Raw genomic sequence first — 24,127 nt, 5'->3', positions numbered from 1 at the left:
TTATGCTTTTTCTATAAATAAGTTAGGCTTGTACATGAAAGGAAAATGGTCTTTGAGTAAGTTCTTATATATTTGCTAGAATGTATACACTTAACTGGACAGTGGGTTGTTGGACAGAACAAGAAGGACGTTAAAGTATTAGAATGAGTCCAGAGGAGGACCACAAAGATGATCAAAGGGCTGGTGCACCTCTCCTACGAGGACAGGCTGAGGGAGTTGGGTTTGTTCAGACTGGAGAAGAGAAGGCTCTGGGGAGATCTTAAAGCGACCTTTCAGGAAAGCTGGGGAGGGACTCTTTGTCAAGGGGTGTTGTGATAGGACAAGGGGGAATGGTTTTACACTAAAAGAGGGTAGATTTAGATTAGATTTAAGGAGCGATACTGTGAGGATGGTGAAGCACTGGAACACGTTGCCCAGAGAAGCTGTGGATGCCCTGTTCCTGGAAGTGTTTAAGGCCAGGCTGGATGGGGCTTTGGGTAACCTGGTCTGGTGGGAGGTGTCCCTGCCTGTGACAGAGGGGTTGGAATGAGGTGATCTTTAAGGTCCCTTCCAACCCAAACCATTCTGTGATTCTGTGATTGGGTGAAGGAGAAGGATGTTCAAGGCGTCTGTTTAGTATTGCTGAAACAGAAATAATCCTGTTAGTAGCCATGCAGGGTTCTTGTATGACAACAGGCAAAGTGACAAAGATGTATCTCTTGGGGTTATCTCTTTTTTTTTTACTTCCTGTCTTGCAACAGTGTAGTAGTATTTATGAGATACTGTACTTAATACTGGAACTGAAGTTAAATATGTTTGCTTTAGGCTTTTAAAATGCTAAAAATAATATGCTCTGAAACATTAAAATCTGAATGTATTGAATTGGACATTCAAATACGGCAGGCACTTCTGGCTTAATTTTTCTGTCTTTTAACTCACGTTGCAGTAGGTTTATGGTAATGAATGGTAGTGAGCCCTTAAACTGTTATAGTGAAGATTATCATCTGAAGGTTTGAGAGGAAATTCATTCTGTAATCAGAATTATACTATTTTAGTTGTAAGGAAGGCCTGAACTAAATAGTGAAGAATGGCATAAAACGAAGATTGATGTGTTATCAAACACATATCATTCATATTTTGCTTAGAATGACACGGCATTTAAAGAAAGCGTGACCATGTTTTAGGGTGAAAAAAAGCAATATAAAGCTTACATGCATATGGAGCACAGAATTGCACACGTGAATTGTAATTGCTTTTTTTCAGATATGAGTGCTTGACTGAAACTGTTAAAATTAAATCTTAGAGTATATATTCTTCAGTTCAATTTGTAAAGGAGTTCTACTTTAGATACCAACTTTTAACTGTTTATAAAAAGTTTCAGAGGTAACCTGGCATAAATGTAGCATAGCAAACTAGCTACAATTGCTGGAAACCATAGTAAAGGGAACTTAAGAGTCAGTCTTGTTTTTTTTTAATAGCTGTTCATTCCTGGTGAAGATATAAATGTTAACAACAAGTTTTAGAAAGTGGAAATAAAGCATGTTTCTAATGGAATTTGAAATGGCAGGTATTTGGTTCAAGCCTAAAAAAAAACGGATTTCATACTTCTGTGATGTGGAATAGTCAATGTTTTTCTAATTTGAATCTGTTGTTAATCTCAGTTTTCAGAATAACATTTTCTTTTGTGCGCAAGAGTTGCGTGTTTGTTTTAGAAAGTTTTCCGATTACCATTTTTGTTGCAGAGACTGTGCAGTTGATCCAACTTGTGTACTCTGTATGGACTGCTTTCAGAACAGCATTCACAAGAACCACCGGTACAAGGTAGGAATATCTTAAGAAATTTTACTCGTAGATTTAGAGATTTTACTTGAAGATATAGGAAACTGCATATAAACTAATAATTTTCATTCAAGAAAAAATCTAATTTACTGATCAGTTCAATCTTTCTCACGTTTCTAACTACATAAAGCCTCTTTAAAGAACAGTAAGTTTATAAGTTAAGAAAATCGAAGGGTAGGAAGTGTTTATGAATGCATATGTTGTTGTTCTCTTTGGCAATATCACATAGTATATGCCAGAGCAAAAAGCTGTGACTGAAAATGACAGTCCTATTGCAAGTCCTTTTCAGTACTATATATACAAGAGTACGTTCTGTTTGGAAATTTAGAATGGATGTGTATGTACAGAGACCGTTATTTCATTGCTTCTATCACTGATGCAGTTTCCACTGTTTCTCCATTTTGATATCCATAAACTACTTCAGGCTTAGAGCATGGACTATAAAAGTTAAAAGGAATGTTAAGCATCAGATTTTTAAGGAGTTTGTTGTGGAACTTGATCATCTCTTTCTGATATCCTCTTGATTCTCTTTGAGACAAATCTGTGTTATCTTTGAGAGAGTCCCATGCTTTAACTACAGAAAGATCTTTTAAATAATACTTCACTAAGTCTCTGCCTAAGCTGTTGTCTACAGTTTGCTTTGTAGGCCCATTGTTTGCTTGCCCTCCACACTGATACCTCTAATTTTAATAGTGTTGGAAGCCAAAACAGAGAACAGCAGTGTTATTTTTAAAGCTTATCTAACTCTGCTGCAAGGAGTGAGGAAAATGTACAGAAACATGTATTCAATTATCCTTCACCACTGAAAACTGGGCTAGATTTTATTGCGTTTTTTCATTTTATTAATTGGCATTGTCCCTTTCAGAGATTTGCCCTACTTGTACTATTAATTGGTCATAAATCCCCTTTAAACACATATGTTTCACTGAGAATTTGGAAGAACGTCCCAGCAATCCCAAAATTATTGGGGAAGAAATGAAATATTCTACTTCTCTGCATAAGTCTACTGATCTGAAAATGTGTTGTAAATATTTATTCAAAGATGTACAAAGCTGCCTTGCATATGCAAAACTTCCATATACCTGTGTGCACACTCACGGTTTACGGAGGAATAAGATGGTAACCTGGGAAAACAGCCAATAATGATTACAGAGCAATTTGGAATCACAGCTGAGTTGAAATGCCAGTTTGGTATCCTGTTGTCTTTTCCATATTTTTCAGTAACTTAAGGCTGTTTTCTTCAGGCAAAACAGCAGCCTGGAAATAGTAGCAGTTGTGCTGCATTTTCATTTTAAAGACATGATTTAAAGAATGCAGATTGTATTCTTCAAATGTTTATAGAATAATTTAGGTTGGAAGGGACCTAATGAGGTCACCTAGTCAACCTCCTGCCTGAAGCTTGTCTAATTAGATCAGGTTATTTTAAAACACATCAAGTAAATAATGAATTTTTGAATGTTTTTTATTGGGTCACTTAGTGTTTTTATAATTATTTTAGAATTGGGGTTTTAGAGTAAGCTATGGATAATTATTTTTGCCTGAGTTTCATCTGAACTTTCTGCCAAAATGAAGAGTCAGTATTTCTGCAAGTGTAATTAATGCAAGGTTAAAGTTGCAAGAATGTATTTAGATGCTGATTAGGTCTTATTTCCTTTGGTTAGGACTAGAGGTACTACTAAGCTGTAGTACCTGTTTAATACACACATCTTGTAAAATTATTTTTTAACTTTTCTGAGTAATTTGTAAAGATGGTGTTGAGCATCACCCCTATAATTTTGCTAGGAAGCCCAGAAATACTATTTTGCCATTTATGAAATGCTTATTCATTAGTCATGTTTTTTCATCTACCTCTTGTTAGATTTGTTGAAGATGCAACAGTATTTTCCCATTTATTTCCTGCTCAAAAAGTTTCTATTTTTTTCCTTGCTTCTCTGACAACTTTCCTAGCTAAAAAAAAAAAATAAATTAGTTGTGGTAAGTCTGCAGTTTACACAGGCACCCTTGTATTTTGTAGGTAGGTATTTATACTTGTGTTTGACTTAAATATTGCACATTTTTGTTTGTGTCTCACTGTTCATGTACATATTTCATGACTGAAATTCATGCCTTTTACAGATGCATAGTTCCACTGGAGGTGGATTTTGTGACTGTGGGGATACAGAGGCATGGAAGGCTGGACCAGTGTGTACTAAGCATGAGCCTGGAGCATCAGGTTCTCCAAAAGAAGTAAGAATTTTGCTTAAAGTGAAAGAATAAATATTGTAAATATTAGGAATTCTAGGATTTATACAGGAATAATCTTTGTTTCTTTCTGTAAAAGTACGTATTGTATGATTCAAGTGGCAGGTCCAATTGAGTTGAATGAGGATTTCCTTGGTAAAGGTATTTATTGGGGTAAAACATATATTGTCTCCAAACAAAAAGTAAAAACGACAGAGCAGCTCCAACAGCCTGTCTCGTCCATTTCTGTCTCTGATTCTGAATAAAAATGTCAGTGTCTCACTTTTCTTTGTTATCTGTACTATTCAGCTATTATTTACAAATAGATTACTATTGGATAGTTTAGTTACAGTACTCGATTTTGATGATACTTTTTTCCCCACATTACTGTGTTACTGAACAATTTTTTTTCGCATTTACTTCTGGTGAGCTTTCTACCACTAGCACTGGAAAATAAGTCTCTTGGTTTAAAACTGACCTCAAGCTAGGATTTCTCATGCTTATTGTACCTCAGAAAGCAGTATGTTAAAAAGAAATGCCCCATCTTGAAAGCCATTTTCAAAATAATGTCAGCAAATATGTTGCTTCAGGTATTTTTTTTTCTGAGTTTTGCGTTCTGTTCTGACATGATTAGGAGAAAAAATTAGTTATGGTATGAGGTGTGCATTACTTGAATACAGGTTTAATTAGGATTTTTGTAAGGATGCAAAGTGTTCTCAGTTTTGCACAGCTTGTTGGCATGTATGCAATATGGCCTCAGAAAAACAATCCTTTTAAGAGTCATCTGTTCCCTATTTATTACAAATTGTCTTTGCTAAGCCAGAAATAATAATAATTAAGAAACAAATAAACCAACCAAAACAAACAAACAAACCCACTTTTTGCCTGAATATATTCTTGAAAACTGAGGTATTTTAAAAATTCGTCAAAGATGAGATGAAAAAAACCCTACCTTTCTAGGCACGTTTGGTTTAAATAACAAATTGACCGTGAGTTATTTTAAACCTTGCTATCTGAAACATAAGTTGTTTATTCTTCAACAAACTTGTTTCTTGAAGCATACTTGAAGCATGGATTATTATGCGTTTTGGGGGCATAATTTGAGCAAATTCTTTCACCCTTTCAATTTACATTGGATGTATCTTAATTTCATTCTATTGTGACATTTATTAATAGAGATTTCATTGGAGATCTCATTTCATCAATTAAATGTTCACCTAAGTGAAAAGTATTTAGCCAAAGTATTTGCAGTCTTAATTACAAAGATCTATCACGAACGTATTCAAAATTATGTACACAGTGATATTTATATATCATGATTTCACTGGCAGACCTTTTAGATTATATATTTGACCACAAATTTTTATTCTAATGCTTAGCAGGTCTGTTTTTCAGAGCTTTGTAAGCAGTTTTTTATGTTAATGCATTTACACTTCTCTTCTAGTACATTGCATCGTATGGACACAACAGAATTTTACCTGATTTTTTTTTAGCAGTCATAAATGGGTAGATGTCACTGCATGGTTGATTCAGGAGTTTTTCAAAAGTGTCATTCTTAGGTATTTCTGAAAGAAACAGAGTTATTTTTCCTCAGATGATTCTGTTCAAGGAGTATCAAATATTTGGGAGAAAACCTGTAGAAGCAAGCAAAACAGGAAAAAAAAAACACTTAGATTTGGACTGCAAACTTTATAATATCATCAGGTGTACAGAAAGCTTTTTATCAGCTTTTTAAGAAATTGAAGTTTACTAAAACATTTGGTGAGGCCTTTCACAGCCTAGATTAAAAATGAATGAAATGAATGATGGAACTCTTGGAATACTAAGGAGAACCCTTGGGATGAAATCATTTTAGAAAGAATTTAGGTGCGATGAATTTGCCTCAAAATCATGAAAAGTATTATTTCATTAAATTTTTCTAGTAATAAGGTATCCTACCAGCCCTTCTTTAATTTTTAAAATTTCGTTTGCATATTAATGTTATCTCCTGTTTTACAGAACTCTGAATGTCAGTTAAATGAAGAAGTTATGGAACACTCTAGGAGGGTGTTTCCATCCGTGATAAAATACATTGTAGATATGCTTATATGGGAAGAAGAGAAGGAACTGCCTCCGGAGCTCACAATTAGGTAGGGAGCATTCCAAGCTTTCTCTCTGAGGTGTTAAAAACTTTGATTTTTTTTTTTTTGGGCCTGTTGGCATTACTACATTCATGCAAACTTATTAGTGCCTAAAGCTCTGTAAACAGAGGATTTTTGACCTACAATTATACTGAGAAAAATGATAGTTTATGGAAAAAAGTGTGTGTGATTGTGCTTCAAATGGAAAAAAGACTGTTCTGTGTCAGGTTAAAATGACAAATGGGATCATAAAATGGCAGAGGGAACAATAATAGAATATTCAGGTAATGTATCTCTCTTTTGTACTTGGTACATGGTTTATGCAGATTATTCTGGTACAGATGGTAAGGGAGTTTTGGGATGTGTCTTTAACATGAAGAAAAAAGCTTGCTTTTTGTTATAGATTTCTCTCAAGCTTTTAAGTAAGATGTTGCTTATATTGGATAGGATGTTATTTACATTTTTATTTTCAGTTGTATGATGAAATATTGGCTTTTTCCCAGTAGAGAGAAGGTAGACAGCTACTACTGTGTCCTTTTCAATGATGAACATCATTCTTATGATCACGTCATCTATAGCCTTCAAAGAGCACTTGGCTGTGAACTTGGTGAAGCCCAGTTGCATACTACTGCCATAGATAAAGAGGTTAGTACATACTGGACGTGTGAAAAGGTCACTTTTTAATTGTTAGGAAGGGCCACTATAATCTTTTGATCATAGAATCTTCCTTTCTGGGACACGGGAGATCAAGGAGAGACAAAGTCATGTTGCAGAATAATTGTTAATCAGCACTTGTAGAAGTATGCCATTCTTCAAGAAAGTTTTAAAACTATATTAATTTTCCCTTCTTGAGAAGGGAAAGAGCTGATTTGCCTGAAGTTGTTCCTTTTGTGTTTGCCATATTTTCTTTACTCCTATTCTTTTTCTTTTCAGATAAGAGATGTTCTTTAGACAAATACTGTTAAAACATTAAAGGCAGTAATATGCGTATTCAGTTATATTTAATGAGAACTGTTGATACTAATGAGAATTTTGCGGGGCTTAGTGTTTTTCCTGGCTCAGACTTCATGTGAGAATCTTAAAGCTCCAAATTAAGCAAATAAAACTAGGAAGAATCCATGAAGGAATGTGGGCGAACCTATCAATTTTATTATTTTGTTTTTCAAACCAGTGTCCCACTTAATGTAAATATTAAGGTTTATTCACACCTCTAGTGGAAGGTGTCCATGCACATGGCAGGGGGGTTGGAATTCGATGACATTTAAGGTCTCTTCCAACCCAAACCTTTCTATGGTTCTTTAGTATTTTTCCTCCTGCGATGTGGGGGAGAAGCATGTTAACAGATCCACAACATACAGCTACTTCCTCACATGTGTAATTCTACTTTGTAGAAAACTTGTTTTGGAAGTCCATACCTCTGATAGCCATTGAGTGGAATTTGAGGACTAAGCTGATGCTGTTCTTGGCTTTATTGAAAGAACTATAAAACCATACTTTTAATTTATCCTCCTATTCTTTAACAGGAATAAGAAATAGTAGGAAAGATTGTAGAAAAGCAATTCAGGATTGAGTGTATTTTGTGTTAGGAAGAAAGTTAATCTGGCTTTTAGTTACAGTATTCTGTGGAAATCCATCTTGTCTGTTTTACTCTGTATATGCATTTTCATTATCAAATAGTATTGATTATATCAAAAGTTCACATTAGGATGTTCCATTGCTAATTCAAATAATTATCTTTAGAAAAAAAACACTATGTTAATTTTGATTTGCTTCTAGATGTCTAAAAGCACTGTAAGTGATGTTGGCCCCAGTTTCCACAAACAATAAAACATACCCAGGATCAGGCTTGTGATGTTTTGGTTCTGTTTTAAATTGTTCTTGTATTCAATATTTTCTTTAAACAGGGTCGGAGAGCTGTTAAAGCAGGACGTTATGCCTCTTGTCAGGAAGCAAAAGAAGAAATCAAGGTAACTTCCTAAAATACTTACTCATTTAAAAAAAAATCAACCTCATCATTATTACTATCGAAGACTTGTCTGTTGTACAGTCTTAAAGTTATTATTTTCATGCTTTTATAGCCTGTCTGTGAATTTCTTAAAATTGAACTTATCCTATCACGTTTGGTATGGATACATGTCTTCAGAAAAGAAACATGATAATTTATTTTTTGCTAGGGTTTGCCGTTAACATGTGCTTGGGGGAGGTAATGGATGTTGGAGACAAAAATGGAAATTCATGTTATCTTTTATATCTGCTAATTCTTACCTGATTCCTAGAGGCATTCTGAAAATGTTTCTCAGCGACCACTTCATGTGGAGGTTCTGCATGCTGATGTTATGGCTCACCAGAAGTTTGCCTTGCGCCTTGGCTCTTGGCTGAATAAACTCATGAGCTATTCAAGTAAGTATAACTAACTTTGTTAGAACGATGCCATGTCAGAATTTTAGTGAGTAATTTTTTCAAAAATTTCTCTTCAGCACTGTTATATGTGATACCCCCTTATAAAAATATGAGCCTTCTCATTTCCTCTAGAATTTTTTTCATCCCCAGTTTCAGCATCACATGCCCTATTTTGGTGACTTCTTTTGCTTGAAAGCTGCAGTCCCAGGTACTGGTGTAAAGCTGCAGAACATCTCTGTCAGTGAAAGCATACATCTTCTACTTGACGCAGGAATTAATTCAGGTCTGATAGCTGTTAATTAGACACTATCAGTTAAAGAAACAACAAGAAAATAGAAAAAGGCTTAGTTTAAAAATTGGTGCAGTAGTGGAAATATTATTTTAAACTCATAGATTGCTCTGGTGCTTGATGACATGTCTGGTTTTAAAGAAGATTACGCTTAATTTCTTGGCTGAATCTGTCTAATTTTGATTAATATTGTGTTTTGTCATATCTGTGTTAAGCCAAACTAAAGCCATTATAAAACTTTTCACCTTACAAGCACGCATAGATTAAGCTCTACTCACTGCCTTGATACGTTAAATCTGTGGGTCTGTTTTAGCCTCTATTGTAAGGTTAGATAATAAAGTGGATTTTTTATCTTTTTCTGAATGCTTTCTTCCTTTTCAATCTTTCCCTTAAAATACAGATATCAGAATTGTATTTTTTTTTTCTTCTCACAATATATATATATTACAAATTTTAGTTATTTCCAACTATACATTTATTTCACTGATTGTTTTGTTGCTGGTTGGAGTTCCCCAACCTGTTCTTTTGATCAGTACAAATTCCTGAGTGTGTAATTGTTTATTTCAAGGTGTCTAGTGAAGTACTCTGAAAGCTTGTTTCTTATCTACATTTTTCTTCCTAGATAACTTTTCTTAGTTTTATGAAATTACTGCATTTAAAATACCAACTGACAGCTAGGTGTTGACTCATCAGTATGAGTGTAGACAAGTCAATGTCGGTGCCCCAGCAAATCCTGAGAATTTTAGTTTTTTTTGCTGATGAAATGAGCTAAAATCAAAAAAGTCTCCCATGTTGTGTGCAGCATTTTGGCCCAGGAAATTGTTGTAGGTTAACTGGTGCTTTAGTATGTTTTATGTGAGTCTTCAAGCACAAACACTGAAGTATAACGCTCTTCCTGTCCTTGCTCTTCTGGATTGTATATGTAAACGGTTGGAGAACCTGATATTCTGTACTCAGCTGGAACTTTTTGGTAGTCTGATGGTTCCTGTGTCTTTCCTGGTTTTGTTTCATGTGGTAGAACAGCAACTGAAAAACATTCTTTACTATTTGTTTCCATGCTGTCAGAAACTTGATTCTGATCCTTCTCAAATTTTTAATGTAAGAGCTCATTTCCAAACTTTAGTAACCTGTGGGGACTCTGATGTGTTGATCCAAAAAATTGCTTCATTAAATACTGTATTGACTGATAGGTGAAAAAAGTGCAAAATAATGTCCTGAAATCCTAGAAAAGATTGCATTGCAGGGACCTTGGCCTAGCCTGTGTATTTCTGTGCTGGCATAGTGAGAATCTGCTCTGCAAAGTTGTCTAAATGCTGTTCATTTTAAAATACTCTTCTTCACTGGATCAATTTAATAAAGCGAGCAAAAATAATAGGAGAAAATTAGTAAAGATAGTGTATGTAGGAATATGTCCACTGAGAGGGCCAGTTAAGAACTAATTTATAATTAAGTGCCTTTTTTTTCCTTTTTTCCCTTCTTAAGAACAGAATTCCATAGTTCTCATTGGTTTGTGTCATTTAGTTGTCAAAGCATTCTTGTACAAATTACTCGTTTTATCCCTATAGGTGACTTTCGACAGATCTTTTGTCAAATATGTCTCAAAGAAGAAACTGGATCTGGAAAGCCGTGCTCCATAAGCAAGTTGATGCTTTGGGATGCAAAACTTCATAAAGGTTGGTGTATCCATGTTCCTATAAGCTGAAGAGGCAAATTCAAATTCATCTTTTATGTATTTAACCAGTGTGTAAAAATAAGTGTTATGCATGTGGCGCTACATTTCTTTATAGTTTTCATATTATGCTTTCTGATACAGCCTTTATTTTTAAGGCTGAGATAATTGATATTTTGGGTACTTACTTGCCTTCTAATTTTTTCCTGCTTTATGTATTTTGAACAATCTTTTCACAAAATGTAGCTTAAATGTGAGTGACTTGATGCTTGATGTGTTTTAAATAAATACCTTTAAGTGTTAAAAGTAAGAGATATGATATGAATGACTTTGCCCATATACTTCATAACTATTTCAAGGCTTTTAATGATTTTTAATTACCGTTTCCTTAATCTGTTTGTGTTTTCCACAAAAAACTACTTTTTTTTTTTTCAATAAAGTGAAGTAAGGTGTATTGGTTCTTAACAGGGGCAAGGAAGGTTCTTCATGAACTTATCTTCAGTAGTTTTTTCATGGAAATGGAATACAAAAAACACTTTGCTGTGGAATTTGTAAAGGTAAATTGTTATTTGCTTCTTATGCTATGAGTTTTTATTAGATTTGTAAAGTTTCCCCAAAACCTAATAATTACTTCAATAAAAATAAGTTATGAACAAGAAGAGCTTCAACTACTAGTTCAGTGTTTAAAGAGTATATTAAGTCCTGTGTCATTAGTTTGTTCCTTATGATCATGCAAGATGCATATTATGAATGCAGTATTGTTAGTGTTATCTGTATAGTTTGAAATAGCAGTTAGAGTGCAACTGGTCAGTCTTTTTATGAAATAGATGCAATAGTTAAGAGAGACAGAATGTAAGACCAGGATTTTTTTTACTGTTATGAGGTTTTAATTAAAATGAAGATGACTGACACTTCATGGTTTTCCCGGGACTGAAACAGAACAAATAAGGACTTAATTATTCATTTTACACTTTTGTAGACAGCTGTTGAGTAACTGTCAGTGCAGTTCACTAGAAAAGGAGGAAGACTTGGTTTATAATAATTTAATGTCTTCATTGATTCTTTTTTCAGATACTTAATTTCTTGGAGAAAATTAGTTGTAGGAGATTAAAAAAACAACTTCGCAGTCTGGCAGAGCAGTTAATTTTGTGTTTATCTTCAGTGCTAAGGGCACATGTTAAATACGCTGTTGCATTGAGAACGTTGTAGCATTTTTGTTTGAGCTGCTTCTGTTAGAAAGGAGGAAGGATACTTGAAATATAATTCTTGCAAATAAAAAGTGAAACACTTTAAATTTAACCTTGTTTTATTTATTTAATTTCCCCAATATTCTCTTTTCCTAGTATTACAAAGCATTGCAGAAAGAATACATCAGTGATGATCATGACAGAGTTCTCTCTGTGACAGCACTCTCAGTTCAGATGTTCACTGTACCTACTCTGGTATGTGCAGCCTGTCTACTCTAGGAATGTAAAGTAAATGTAAGAATTGCTAGCAGTGCCACATGCACTGTGTGGTACTGTACTTGACAGAGTCTTTATACATTGCTGAGTTGAAAATGAATGATTTTGACTTTTAAGGTCAGTATGAAAGCATGAGCCTGAGTTTATGTGAGAATCTATTACAGAAGATAGAGGGAATGCAAATAAGTGGAAGTTCTAGGCAGCAACATTCTCTGTATTAACTTTGTATCTTGAATTTACTGTTCGTGTTAACCTTCTTAAGTAGCGTTAAAAACTTTTTTGGTGTCAAAAAATGATTAAATGCCTTTTTGTGTGAGTGAAATATGTTAAGCCCTCTGGGGATAAAAGTAGCATACCTGTATTTTTAAAGGTTATATGTTTCTTTCAGTCCTTTTCTATGTGATCTCTCTAGAAAGAATGGTATGTCCATTAGATTGTTGCTGTCAAAGTAAATAAAACGTGCCAAGTTGATACAAATCATTTTCATACATAATAAATACTATGAGAGCTTTTGTAGCTTTTACAAAATTTTTAGTTGACAAATACTGGATTCAAAAGAAAAAAAACCTGAGTGTTCTCTCCAACAGAAATAGGGAAGAAAAATGTTTTCATTTTAATTCTTTTAGGCCCGCCATCTTATTGAAGAGCAAAGCGTAATTACCACTATTACAGAGACACTCCTAGAAGTCCTTCCAGAGTATCTAGACAAAAATGACAAGTTCAACTTCCAAGGTTACAGCCTGGACAAACTGAACCGGGTATATGCAGTAATATATGACCTAAGGTAAGCATAAAGTCAAGAAGCTTGAACAATTCTTAAAAAACTGGAAGTAGGATGAGGTGTTCCAGTTCAGGAATCTGATGATAAAACTGTTCAAAAAAAAAAGAGAGCAAAACAGTCAACCCCCCAATTCCTCCCCCCTAAAAAATACAATGGAATTCTAAGGTTTTATTTTTAAGTGGAAAGCTGAAAGTTTTTAAATACTAAAACTATATTCTGTATAGAGTTTTTTAATGATTCTCACTGATATTATTTCAAATAACAATCTTGTTAACAAAATACATCTACTGTGAGACAGTATGGGAAATTTGGCTTCTATTCACTATCATTCTGGGAAAGCTGTATAATCTTCATCTGCATGGTGTTTTCCAGCCTTAAAAGTCCCAAGTTACTCTTGCTCAATGAACTGAATAACGTAAAAGCAAAACACCCAAAATATCTTGGACTTCAGAGTCTGTTAATTTGAAATAATGGAGTTGCACCAAGCACCTCTAGTATTTGGTGAAAACTAAAGGAAGAGTTTGAGGTGGGGAGAGTGGTGTAATTTGATGGTGTTGAATATATTAATACAATTAATACTTTGAATTCAAAAATAAGCAGAAGAGAAATCTGAGCAAAAGAAGATAATGTTTTCTTTGGGGACAGGTATGTCTTAATCAGCAAACCTACAGTATGGACAGACCGTCTGAGAGAGCGATTTTTAGAAGGATTTGTTTCTTTCCTAAGGATTTTAACTTGCATGCAGGTACAAAAATTTACATAATATCTTTCTAATTTGCTCTTATAAAGATACCACAATGCTTTTGTTTGCTCATCTTTTTGTCCGTAGCAATATTGTGGATATAAACATATGATTAAGATAATAAATTCTTCAGTCCTGTCTTGGGTGGGTGAAAAAGTAATGTTTACTTTATAAAAGTAATGTTCATTAATTTTAGGTACATCTGAACAATCTGTATTTTACCATTTGCTTATGAGATTTTCTGTTGTTTTAAGCCTGTGATCAGTGATCTAGCTTGAGTATTTTGTGGTATCTCTATTTCAGGGAATGGAGGAGATAAAAAGACAGATTGGTCAGCATATAGAGGTGGACCCTGACTGGGAAGCAGCCATTGCTATACAGATGCAGCTAAAGAACATTCTCTTGATGTTCCAAGAATGGTGTGCCTGTGATGTAAGCAAATTGGTTATCTGGGGTTCTTACACACATGCCTTTTTATGAATATTACCGAGGAGTTTTTAATTAGTAGCTTTTTAAAGAAGCTCAGTGTTGTACAATACAGGCTTCCACAAAAAAAAAAAAAGGCTGAAAGCATTAATCTGTGTTATGACACTGAGAAAGGGGATCCCAGGATATAATTTGGTTGACAAAACTGTAGAGTATCAGACAAATCACAAAGAGGAAGTACTTCTCACCATTCAGTACTTTCTGTATTAGGTTCATAGTGAACTGTCAGTTTGAAAAATTTGAAAGTACATGGTGTTCACTTTTAATTGCTAAAGTGGAAGGCAGAAGCTTTGCAGTAATTGCGTGATTACCCTGTAAATTGTCTTACTCAGTACTGGAGTTAATCCCTGTGCTGTGGGAAAGGAGACTGTAAAAATCTTATTTTTAAGCTGTTTTGGGGTGAGTTGCTATTATTTTTAGTATGGAGAGAAAGGAGGAACAACAACTACAATCAGGAACTTATGATGCAATTTGGAGTACAAACTAGGCAAGCTGTTAAAATTGTTCCGCTCAAATAAGTGCATAGATATCAGTGTTTGACAGAGTAGCTCTTTGAACAGAAGCATATTCTTAGTTAGCTTCAGCTGATGCTCCATTGCTCCAGTCCAGTACTTCTCAGTATTAGGAAACAGTAGTAATTATGGTGTGGATTTGTAGTAACTGTTTGCTCCTTCAGAAAAAAACAGGTGAGCAATTTTAGTGTATATTTCATCATTTTTGAATATAACTCAATGCATTTGTTTTAAATTCTAGGAAGAGCTGTTGCTGAGGGCCTACAAAGAATGTCATAAGTCTGTGATGAGGTGCAGCACAAACAGCAGCCGCTTACGGGAAAAGACGGCGTTTCACTTGTGTGGCCATACTCTGGAGAGCAGACCTTACAGAGTGTCCTTAGATCCTGTCAGCATACATTTACCGCTGTCTAGGACACTTGCAGGTAGGTGGTGTTTCTTTGTTTTGATAGCTATTTGAATTAGGTTTCTCATCCGCCTCATTTCTTTTTTCTAGAAAGCATTTAGATTAAATGCTTCACAGATCAGTTGCTATCTGACTTTCTGACACTTTCACAATCAGGTGACCTTGTTCCCCAGATACCCCATAAGGGAAAAATTTTTTTGCAAAAAAGCACTTGCTGTGTAGGTTGGAGGATATTTTTTACACAGGAGAGAGAGAAGAAAGCAGACAAGAAGGAATCATTTTATATTTTAATAATATAACATTACATCTTTAGTTTTCTCTAAACTATTTGAATTTCTGTTTCTATTCCTACTTAAAATGCCTAAATGAACAGTCATCACTTCTGTATCTCAAATTTATTTTCTAGCCGTATATATTTTAAGCCTGTTAGAATGCCCCTTCTAAAAGACACACGTTTGCAGCATTCCAGGACAGATTTCCAGTCAGAATACAAAGGACCACAGCAGTGGGTGATCACCACTTTCTCTACAATACAAACAAAATCATACACTGTTGTTAAGCTGCAGATTCTTCTTCACATCGTTTGCTACCAAGAATATAGCAAAGATGGTAATCTGTTAAGCCTTGTAGTCTAGAAATTCTGTTGTTACTGACATTACGCAATTTAAATGTGAAATTAAAAGCTTGTTAATACTATTTATCTTTTCCGTGTAAATGACTTTAATGAATTCATTAAATGAATAAATTTATTCATAAAAAGGATGAATTCTAACTGGTAAGAACTGTTGTGATAATGTAATAGATCTTCTATCTTAAAAAAATAAAATTATAATAATGGAAGTAACAAATCTTTCCTAAATAAACTTTAACTTTTTATTTTATTTCTCTGAGTTGCAGGCAGTTTAGCTAACTTTTGGAATTGGTTGGAAGACAAACTTGAATGAATTTGATATATTTTATATTTTTTTCCTATTTGTTTTGTAGGTCTTCATGTACGATTAAGCAAGACTGGAAGAATATCAAGATTACATGAATTTGTTTCTCCTGTAAGATTTACTTACTTATTCAAATGCTGCTTGTGATTTATACTCTGGGAAGGAGAAAGCTTAAAATTATATCTTATAACTTTCATAATAGGTTATTTTGCAACTTGGAACATGTCTTTGTTTGTTAAGACCTACACTTAAAAATCACTGACTGACTTATTTTTCCTTCCTTCTTTCCTTCCATCTTTCTGTCCGTTTTTATTTTACTTCTAGGAAGAATTTCAGGTGGACCTGCTAGTAGAATATCCTTTGCGATGTCTTGTTTTGGTTGCTCAGGTAGCTGCAGAGATGTGGAGAAGGAATGGACTCTCTCTGATAAGCCAGGTACTCTCTAGGTTATACAGCAGTGACTTGGTCCTAATCCTGTATGCAGGTGTATCTCAGTATTGTTTTCAATGGTAGCTTCATTCAGTGTAGAAATAGGTCGTGGGTGTTACTCCTACGAAAATTTACTAAATAAAAGGATTTCTAGATAGTAATTTAGGTAACTTGGTTTTATTTCCAGTTTTATTAATGGCTTTGCCTGCCTGTATTAGAAAACTGTTTTGATCTTTTAGTACTGCTTCTGGCTTCTGTGAAATGGTAATAATTTTACTGATGTCTACTATAGACTACTTTCAGATCTGTTAAAGAAATTGTTGTATAAGTACTGTTGCTTCTAACAGAAAAATTTAAATATTTAACTATTTAATCTCATATCAAACTTCTGAGTTTCGAGTATAACTCGAAATAACAAACGTTCGATAATACTGGTGGGCTTTTCTGTTGCAGGAGTCTACCCATAAGTACTTGTATTGTGCCTCCTTTGATTTTACTTTTTTTTGTCTTTGGCAGATTTTTTTTAAATTTACCTTTCACAGAGCCCTTTGGTGAAATCAAAGTAAATATTAGTAGCCCCCCCGTAGAATTTGTCAGTCAGAACTGGGGTAGGAGAAAGAAAATAAGATTTTTAATGAGTAGAAGGCATTAGAATTATGTTATTTTGGAGTGTGGCTGTGAAAAGGTTAATATGGCATAGATTTTCTCTGAAAAAGTGAAAAACCATTTTTCACTTCTATCAAAGTACATATGTTCTGAAAGAGACACGGGACTTTCCCTTACCTTAATAAAGATGCTTTACAATTTGAAAAAGTCTCAAACAGGCATTAACTGGTACAGATTTGCTAGTGCATTACTTCAGCATTTACATTACTTCTCTGCTTAAATTTTGTTTTCATATTTCTCAGGTATTCTATTATCAAGATGTTAAATGCAGAGAAGAGATGTATGATAAAGATATCATCATGCTCCAGGTATAATGGTCTGAATCACTTTTTGCTTGACTCACAACATGCTCATGTTTTTAATCTTAATTAAATATGTATCGTTGTAAAATATTTTCTCATTAAAAGGATATTTTTCATAATTAATGAAGAATTGTAATGGTAACCGATATTTATATTTGTTTTTTTGTTAGATTGGTGCATCTCTTATGGATCCAAATCATTTCCTGTTGCTCATACTGCAGAGGTATGAGCTTGCTGATGCATTCAGAAGGATCAAACCCACCAAAGATCAGGTAAGTGTCAAGTATATCTGCTAACGAATTTGTTTACTTTGAGTGCATGGAACATTATTAGAAAAAGTAGCTACTGTTGATCACTGCATTTTTTTGACCACATTAAGTCAGTCAACACAGAACCTAGTGGTTAAACAAATCGCACAAAATCACAAAATGATTTGGGTTGGAAGGGGACCTCTGGAGGCCATATAGTTCGGTCCCCAAGCTCAAGCAAGACCACCTAGAGCAGGTTGCCTGGGACCACATCCACATCCAGGTGGCTTTTGGAATATTTCCGAGGAGGGAGAATGGGGAAGCCTTACCTCCAAGGATGAAGACTCCACAACCTCTCTGGGCAACCTGTTCCAGTGCTCACTCACCCGCTCAGTAAAGAAGCATTTCCTGATGTTGAGACAGAAATGATTTTATATTCTCAGTGGAGGCTTTCTTACCCAAAATTAGTAAACAGATTTTGCCCTCTTTGGTGTGCTTTGTTCAAAGTAGCAAGGCAGTTCAGACAACAGCATTACTGGCACAGCGTAAGATTGAATAAAAAGACCAGAGCAATGCCTGTCCCATCTAGTATGCGCCTTCTCTACATATATTTCCTTAGGTTTTCAATTTTTTTAGTGTTCCTCATTCACAAGGTAAACTGTTTACTGATTTCCTTGTTAATAACGTTTTCATAGGTCATCTGCTAAAATACAGGCAAATGACTTCTCTACAGAGTTTATACATGTAGTATTTGTCTATTTTTGATGAAACTTGCTTCAATTGTTGTGCTACTTCTTGAGGCTTGAATTTTGATATAACCCTTCCTTTGAGATACATTTTTCTGTTATTTCTTTTCCTGCATGTGAACCTTGCGCTTCAATTGCATAATAATATCTATAATATCTTTTATATATCTATAATATCTTTTTCCAACTCATTAAGAGGGAGGGTTCTTCTCACAATATAATGCTTCACTGAAGCAGTGCATCTCAATACTAAACTCACGCTCATTTACAGATTTTCCTGTTAATGTTTTTTAACTGATTTCTCTTTCTTGTAGGAATTGATTAAGCAATGTAACGTACTAATAGAAGAGATGCTTCAGATTCTCATCTATGTTGTGGGTAAGTTTGTTTTTTCTCTCTACTCTGGTAGTAATGGATAATTACAGCTTGGAAGAACAAGCTTGATTACTTCTGTTATCCCCAGATTTTGCTTTGTAACTGTCATATATGCGATTCTTTTCCTTTTGATGTACTTTGGTAGGAGAAAGATATGTACCTGGAGTGAGTAATGTGACAAAGGAAGATGTTGTTATGAGAGAAATCATCCATCTACTATGTATTGAGCCGATGGCGCATAGTGCAATTACCAAGTCCTTGCCTGAAAACGTGAGTCCTGTGTTGCTACTTTTTTTTCCTTAAATTTTTCTATTTTTATGTCCTTGTCCTGTTTATCTTCCATGTCTTTGTATGGAAGTATCTCATTTCTAATAAAAAGTTCAGATGTTGGTTTGAGAATTAAAATATAGCATGACAAATGGTGCTACCTTACTGATGTAATGGTAAACAACATAGATAGAAGCAATGTCTAATCCGAAGGGGTTCATATGGGGATTGTGCATTTTGATGAAAAGATGGATTGATTTAAAAAACAAAAACAACAAAAAAAAAAACCACTATATTTATACATACCTCTTCCAGATTCAAGAACAAAAGTTTTAAAATTTTCTTTTTTGGCGCAGTTAGGGCCGGGCAGAACAGAATCCAGCTGCCCTGTTTGCCATCAATAAACATGATCCTCTAATTTGATCACTTCAAGTTGTTCATTGAAAAGTCAGGTCAACTTGTTCATCGAAAAGTCATAGCTTTCAAACCCTACCATTCTATTCTAATTGTTGAAAACTTATGCACAAGGGAGAGCTGTGGCTTAGATTTTATAGACCGTGCAAGCTTTCAGGGCCAATAATCAATGCCCAAAACAGATTATTTGGAAACATAATACCCTGGATTATAATCAGAAACCAATAACACGTGATCCACACTGACTATCTTTAGGGAGTGAAACATTTTTTTCCCCTCTGTTGAGGTTGAGTAAGGCACTGCTCTGTTCAGGGAGATCAGCTTTGTTATAAATCAAATTTTACATGAGTGGATGAAAGTATTTGTTATCTGTCTTAGGTACTTCCTTGTAACTTGCCAGTTGTGAATATCTGCTTTCTCAGTAACAATGGGCAAAATAATTAATGAATTAGAGAATTGTTCTAAATCTGCATGTCTGTTTTTGTTGTTCATAGTATAATACTGAAGATATTTGAATCATTATATACTTATGCGAAACTAAATTTTTTACCAGGAGAACAATGAAACTGGCTTGGAGAATGTAATTGATAAAGTGGCTACATTTAAGTAAGTTCTTAATATTGTTTTATAAGTACCTTGAGCATGAAATTAGATAGCTTATATGGGCTAAGCAAGCTGTATGACACTCCATTCAGCTAATGTTTTCTGTCTTGAAATATGCACACTTTAGAACATACGTAAGAAAGAAAAGTATATGGAATATCTGAAGCTGCTCCTTCTCTCCTTTTACTCCTTTCTTCAAATTCAGTTTGAGGAGCCTCAGGAGTTTAGTGATCTCATGTCCTAGTGGGAAAATCTTGAAAAGTTCATTTAATTTTAAAGATGGTTGGGAACCTTAACAACTCATTGTACTTCTTGATGATCACCTAATCATTGGTTTAATGTCATTTATTTACTAACGTGCTACTTGGTATAGCTTTCAGATGGGAGATGTTTTTTTAAAAAAAAGTACATATGCAAAAAAGGAAAACAAATGTGACAGTTAAGAAAAACCGGTTCAAATGTCTGCTATTTTTTTGTCACAAGAATATCTTGTAATTTTAATTGTTTTAGAATACCTTACTTCAAATCTTACGTTGGTTATGTTTAATCAATGGTGTACCTAGAAATTTTGCTGTGGGATTTATATGGATGATTCAACATATATTCAATATATATATTCCATATTGTATGGATATGATAGTCAACAGTCTTCAAAATTAAAGACTCAAAACTGTACCCACTCTATGCTCTTTAAGTTAAAAAAGTAACCGTCACCTATTTCATTGACTATTAGCATTTCCTCAGAAAATAAATCCTGTTACTGGTTTGTGTACATTCAAAGATGTGCTGAACATACATTATTAATCTGTATGTCTTGAAATACTTCTTTTAAGGAAACCAGGAGTGTCTGGCCATGGAGTTTACGAACTGAAAGACGAATGCTTGAAAGAGTTCAATATGTTCTTTTATCACTATACTAAGACTCAGCACAGTAAGGTAGGCAGTATAAGAATCGCTCTCAAAGGCAAAAATAACACGTGATTATCACTGTCTAAAGAATTTTGCTGAATCAAAGGAGTTGATGGAATGTAAAGAAACTGATATAGGAAAGAGTATATACAGCTAACTTGAGAACTAAACTTCTAGTGAAGTTAACGTTGATACAAATTGATGTGGTGTGGCTTGTAATATTTTTCCCATGGTGACTTCTGTGTTAACTCAACTGCTAAGAACAGAATGTGCTGAGAATTGTCCTTAAATTTGAAGAAAACAAATATTGCTTTTATCAATTTTATTAAAGAAGGAAGTATGGGCTGCTATTTATCTTTACTACAAAATGAAATGCAAAATTCAGTATTAAACAGCTTTCATACTGGATTCTAGTTGCATGACCAAATATTGGCTATGTATCTTGCCACATTTGATAGATTAGCATTTCCTCATTTTTTCACTGCATACTCCTGTAGACATGATAATAAAACAACACTACCTTTTCTGTAGGCTGAACATACACAAAAGAAAAGAAGAAAACAAGAAAACAGAGACGAAGGTAAACACTTGAAACTAATGTCTCAATAAACATAATTCAGTAGTGCATGTAGTTTTTTACATAAAATGAGCTTTGTGAGACGTATTGTGACTTGCAATGGATAGCCATGTTCATACTACATTTGTTGTGATTTGTGGTAATTGTAATTAATTAGCACCTGACTTTTTTTGTAATTTAGGAATTTTTGAAATGTTATTTTAATTTCCAGTAGACAAATCAACGTGGCATAATAAACATTGATAAATTAAACAACTTAGTCTTTATGGCTCCTATTTATTCACCATAAGTTATTTTTGTGAGTAATTTCTGTAGCACAGACATGATACACAGTAGTGTCCTCTAGAGAAGGTTGCTGCAGGAACTAATGCTCATTACCCATTCTGTAAATAGCTTGTGTTTTATAAACCAAAATTTGCTTATTTAAAAGCTGCAAACTTTTACTAACTACATGCTAACTACAAACAGAATACGTTTCTGTTGCAACACAAACGTTATTTTCCAGTTTACTTTTACCCGCTTAAGGCATGAGCATTAGTTGAGTTGATCTGAGGAAGACTTTGTAAACAATTAAGTAAAATAAACAATTTAATAAAAATCAACTATTGACAACTTTTGTTAATCTGAAAAGACAATTTTTCTCTTCCCAGATTGCCATTTCAGTTGAATATCTTAATTTTTGCATCCCATCCTTATTTAAGTGTTAACTACTTAGAAAATGTATCTGATGCAAAACAAACTTCTTGTATGTTAACGATACATAAATGACAAGAGGCAGTGCAAACTATTAAAGACTTGCATTTAAAGATTGCTTGTGTAGCTTAGTTTGCATGTGTTTATATAAGAACTTATTAGAAGTACTTAATTTTACTAAAGATAAAACCTGACTTAGGCAAACAATTGGATTTGAGCATATTTTTATTAATTGAAAAGATCTAATTGTTCTTTCACTGGTAGTAGTATGCTTCCTGTCTCTACTTTTTGCTTGAATCTTTGATGAGGTGCCAGTACATTTACTAATATTTTCACATATCCACATTTTCTAGCATTGCCACCACCTCCTCCTCCAGACTTCTGTCCTGCATTCAGTAATGTGGTGAGGCTTTTGAACTGTGATGTTATGATGCACATACTGCGGACCATCCTTCAGAGAGCAGTAGAACTTGAAACCCACTTGTGGACTGAAGCTATGATCCAAATGGTATGGTTAACTTTGTTTTTCCCATGATAATTACATTAAAAGCTTATGATCAAAATGTGCAGAGATTAACTTTGAAAGGTAAGAAATGACTTTTTGATCCCCAAACTTGTTTTTATAAATCTTATAGATGTTTATAGATTTGTATGTATCAGTAAAATAAGATTGATTTTTTTAATATGTGCAAAGTTTATTGTAGTGCAAGAAGTACACAAGAAAGTTAATTACATTGTGTTGTTATATCTCCTTTCATGTATGATCTTTGCACTTATTCTTGTTTCTGTGTTATATCGTGGATATAATAAGCCTATAGTAGAAACTGTATTAAACATCCTTATTTCATGTACTGGTTTTCCAGCACTCTAACAATGAATGAAAGCTAACATTTTTATCTTTTTAGGTGCTTCATCTCCTTTCTTTAGGGTTACTAGAAGAGAAGCAGCAGCTACAGAAGTCTCCGGAAGAAGAAGTAACCTTTGATTTTTATCACAAAGCGTCAAGTATGTTTTGTTTTCCTTGAAAGAGCAGAGTAAATCAGACTAGCTTGATTTTTCTAAGGACAAAAATAAATTAGAAGAAAGTATTTAGCTATTTTAGTCAGAAAGGATTCACTGTTTACTTTAGAATTGAAAACTGCTGAAATATTTATTTGAAATAATAGAGAGATAGGTTTGGAGTAGCTTGCTTTGCTACCACTTGACAGATACGTTGAGGAAGAGATTTGTTTATCTTCTTGTGAAGGAAACAAAAAAAGTAATATGGGTGTTAGGTACCACATGGTGGTTCTTGCACAAAAGTATTATTGAAATAGAAATTAAGAAAAGACAGTGGATTGTAGAGAACTGTCTCCATCTTTCATACACCTGAGCTATGCAGTTATTGATTGACCTGCAAGTTAGTCTTTTGTTATGGTAGTGATAATAGAAGCAAAACTTAATGGCTATACAGTGTGCTTTTGTTCTTTTTCTTTTCAAAGTCCTTAGAGAGCATTTCCAAATCTAACATTCAAGTCTAGGGAGTGGGAGTTGGAACATACATTTTCTAAATAGTTTTCCATTGTTTGTTCATCTTACCTAGTTTCTGCTTCATTGTGTAAGAAACAAAAAATTCCTTTATGAAGGCATAACTGTCATTTGAGAGTTGGAACAGAGATCAGAATTGTGAAGTAAAGCTTCTTGAACTGCCTTTATTTAGTTTTTCAAAAATCTTGTGTAAAGAGGTGTTACTGAGTCTGGAAGATACTCTTACGTCACTTTTTTGTCATTTTTTTTATTGAGCAAGAAGTATTATTATCAAACTGAACGTATTTCTGTTTTAAAAGCGTCATGATCATTATAGAAGTAGACTAAAAGTTTTCATATTTAAGTTGTTAGTGAGAAAATTCTTTGTCAGTTTTAGTTTTGCTTTTGACAATGCTTAGAGCCTGTTCTGGTTTCCTATGTGTAAATACTAGACTGTGATTTCGTAGGCGGCTTCTGGACTTGAATCAAGGTCCATGGAAGACAGCATGTGCAAGGCTTCAAATATACAAGGCACTACATTTTAATAATAC

The 24,127-nt window shown here is 34.1% G+C and overlaps 1 protein-coding gene across 4 annotated transcripts in view; it reads left to right on the top strand.

Moving 5' to 3' along the window:
• Positions 1–24,127, top strand: part of UBR1 (ubiquitin protein ligase E3 component n-recognin 1) — a 69,527-nt gene that overhangs the window by 13,303 nt on the left and 32,097 nt on the right. For 3 of the 4 annotated variants that reach the window (XR_005820021.1, XM_040557367.1, XM_040557368.1), the window contains 24 exons: positions 1,722–1,800; positions 3,934–4,044; positions 6,037–6,167; positions 6,662–6,803; positions 8,063–8,125; positions 8,435–8,558; positions 10,413–10,520; positions 10,985–11,073; positions 11,860–11,958; positions 12,606–12,763; positions 13,406–13,505; positions 13,806–13,934; positions 14,742–14,925; positions 15,891–15,952; positions 16,166–16,276; positions 17,179–17,244; positions 17,409–17,510; positions 18,547–18,610; positions 18,753–18,877; positions 19,842–19,894; positions 20,725–20,827; positions 21,332–21,380; positions 22,424–22,578; positions 22,976–23,075. Coding sequence is in view for 3 of the 4 variants with exons in the window: in XM_040557367.1 (XP_040413301.1) it covers positions 1,722–1,800; positions 3,934–4,044; positions 6,037–6,167; positions 6,662–6,803; positions 8,063–8,125; positions 8,435–8,558; positions 10,413–10,520; positions 10,985–11,073; positions 11,860–11,958; positions 12,606–12,763; positions 13,406–13,505; positions 13,806–13,934; positions 14,742–14,925; positions 15,891–15,952; positions 16,166–16,276; positions 17,179–17,244; positions 17,409–17,510; positions 18,547–18,610; positions 18,753–18,877; positions 19,842–19,894; positions 20,725–20,827; positions 21,332–21,380; positions 22,424–22,578; positions 22,976–23,075 (2,507 nt within the window). In the remaining variant the exon portion in view is untranslated. The remainder of the gene's footprint in view (positions 1–1,721; positions 1,801–3,933; positions 4,045–6,036; positions 6,168–6,661; positions 6,804–8,062; positions 8,126–8,434; positions 8,559–10,412; positions 10,521–10,984; positions 11,074–11,859; positions 11,959–12,605; positions 12,764–13,405; positions 13,506–13,805; positions 13,935–14,741; positions 14,926–15,890; positions 15,953–16,165; positions 16,277–17,178; positions 17,245–17,408; positions 17,511–18,546; positions 18,611–18,752; positions 18,878–19,841; positions 19,895–20,724; positions 20,828–21,331; positions 21,381–22,423; positions 22,579–22,975; positions 23,076–24,127) is intronic. The other variant, XM_040557366.1, reaches the window with a different exon arrangement.

Source organism: Cygnus olor, chromosome 5 (assembly GCF_009769625.2).
Source record: "Cygnus olor isolate bCygOlo1 chromosome 5, bCygOlo1.pri.v2, whole genome shotgun sequence".
Classification (NCBI taxonomy): domain Eukaryota; kingdom Metazoa; phylum Chordata; class Aves; order Anseriformes; family Anatidae; genus Cygnus; species Cygnus olor.
Note: the sequence above shows the minus strand (reverse complement) of the source record. Positions and strands in the feature narration are given on the sequence as shown.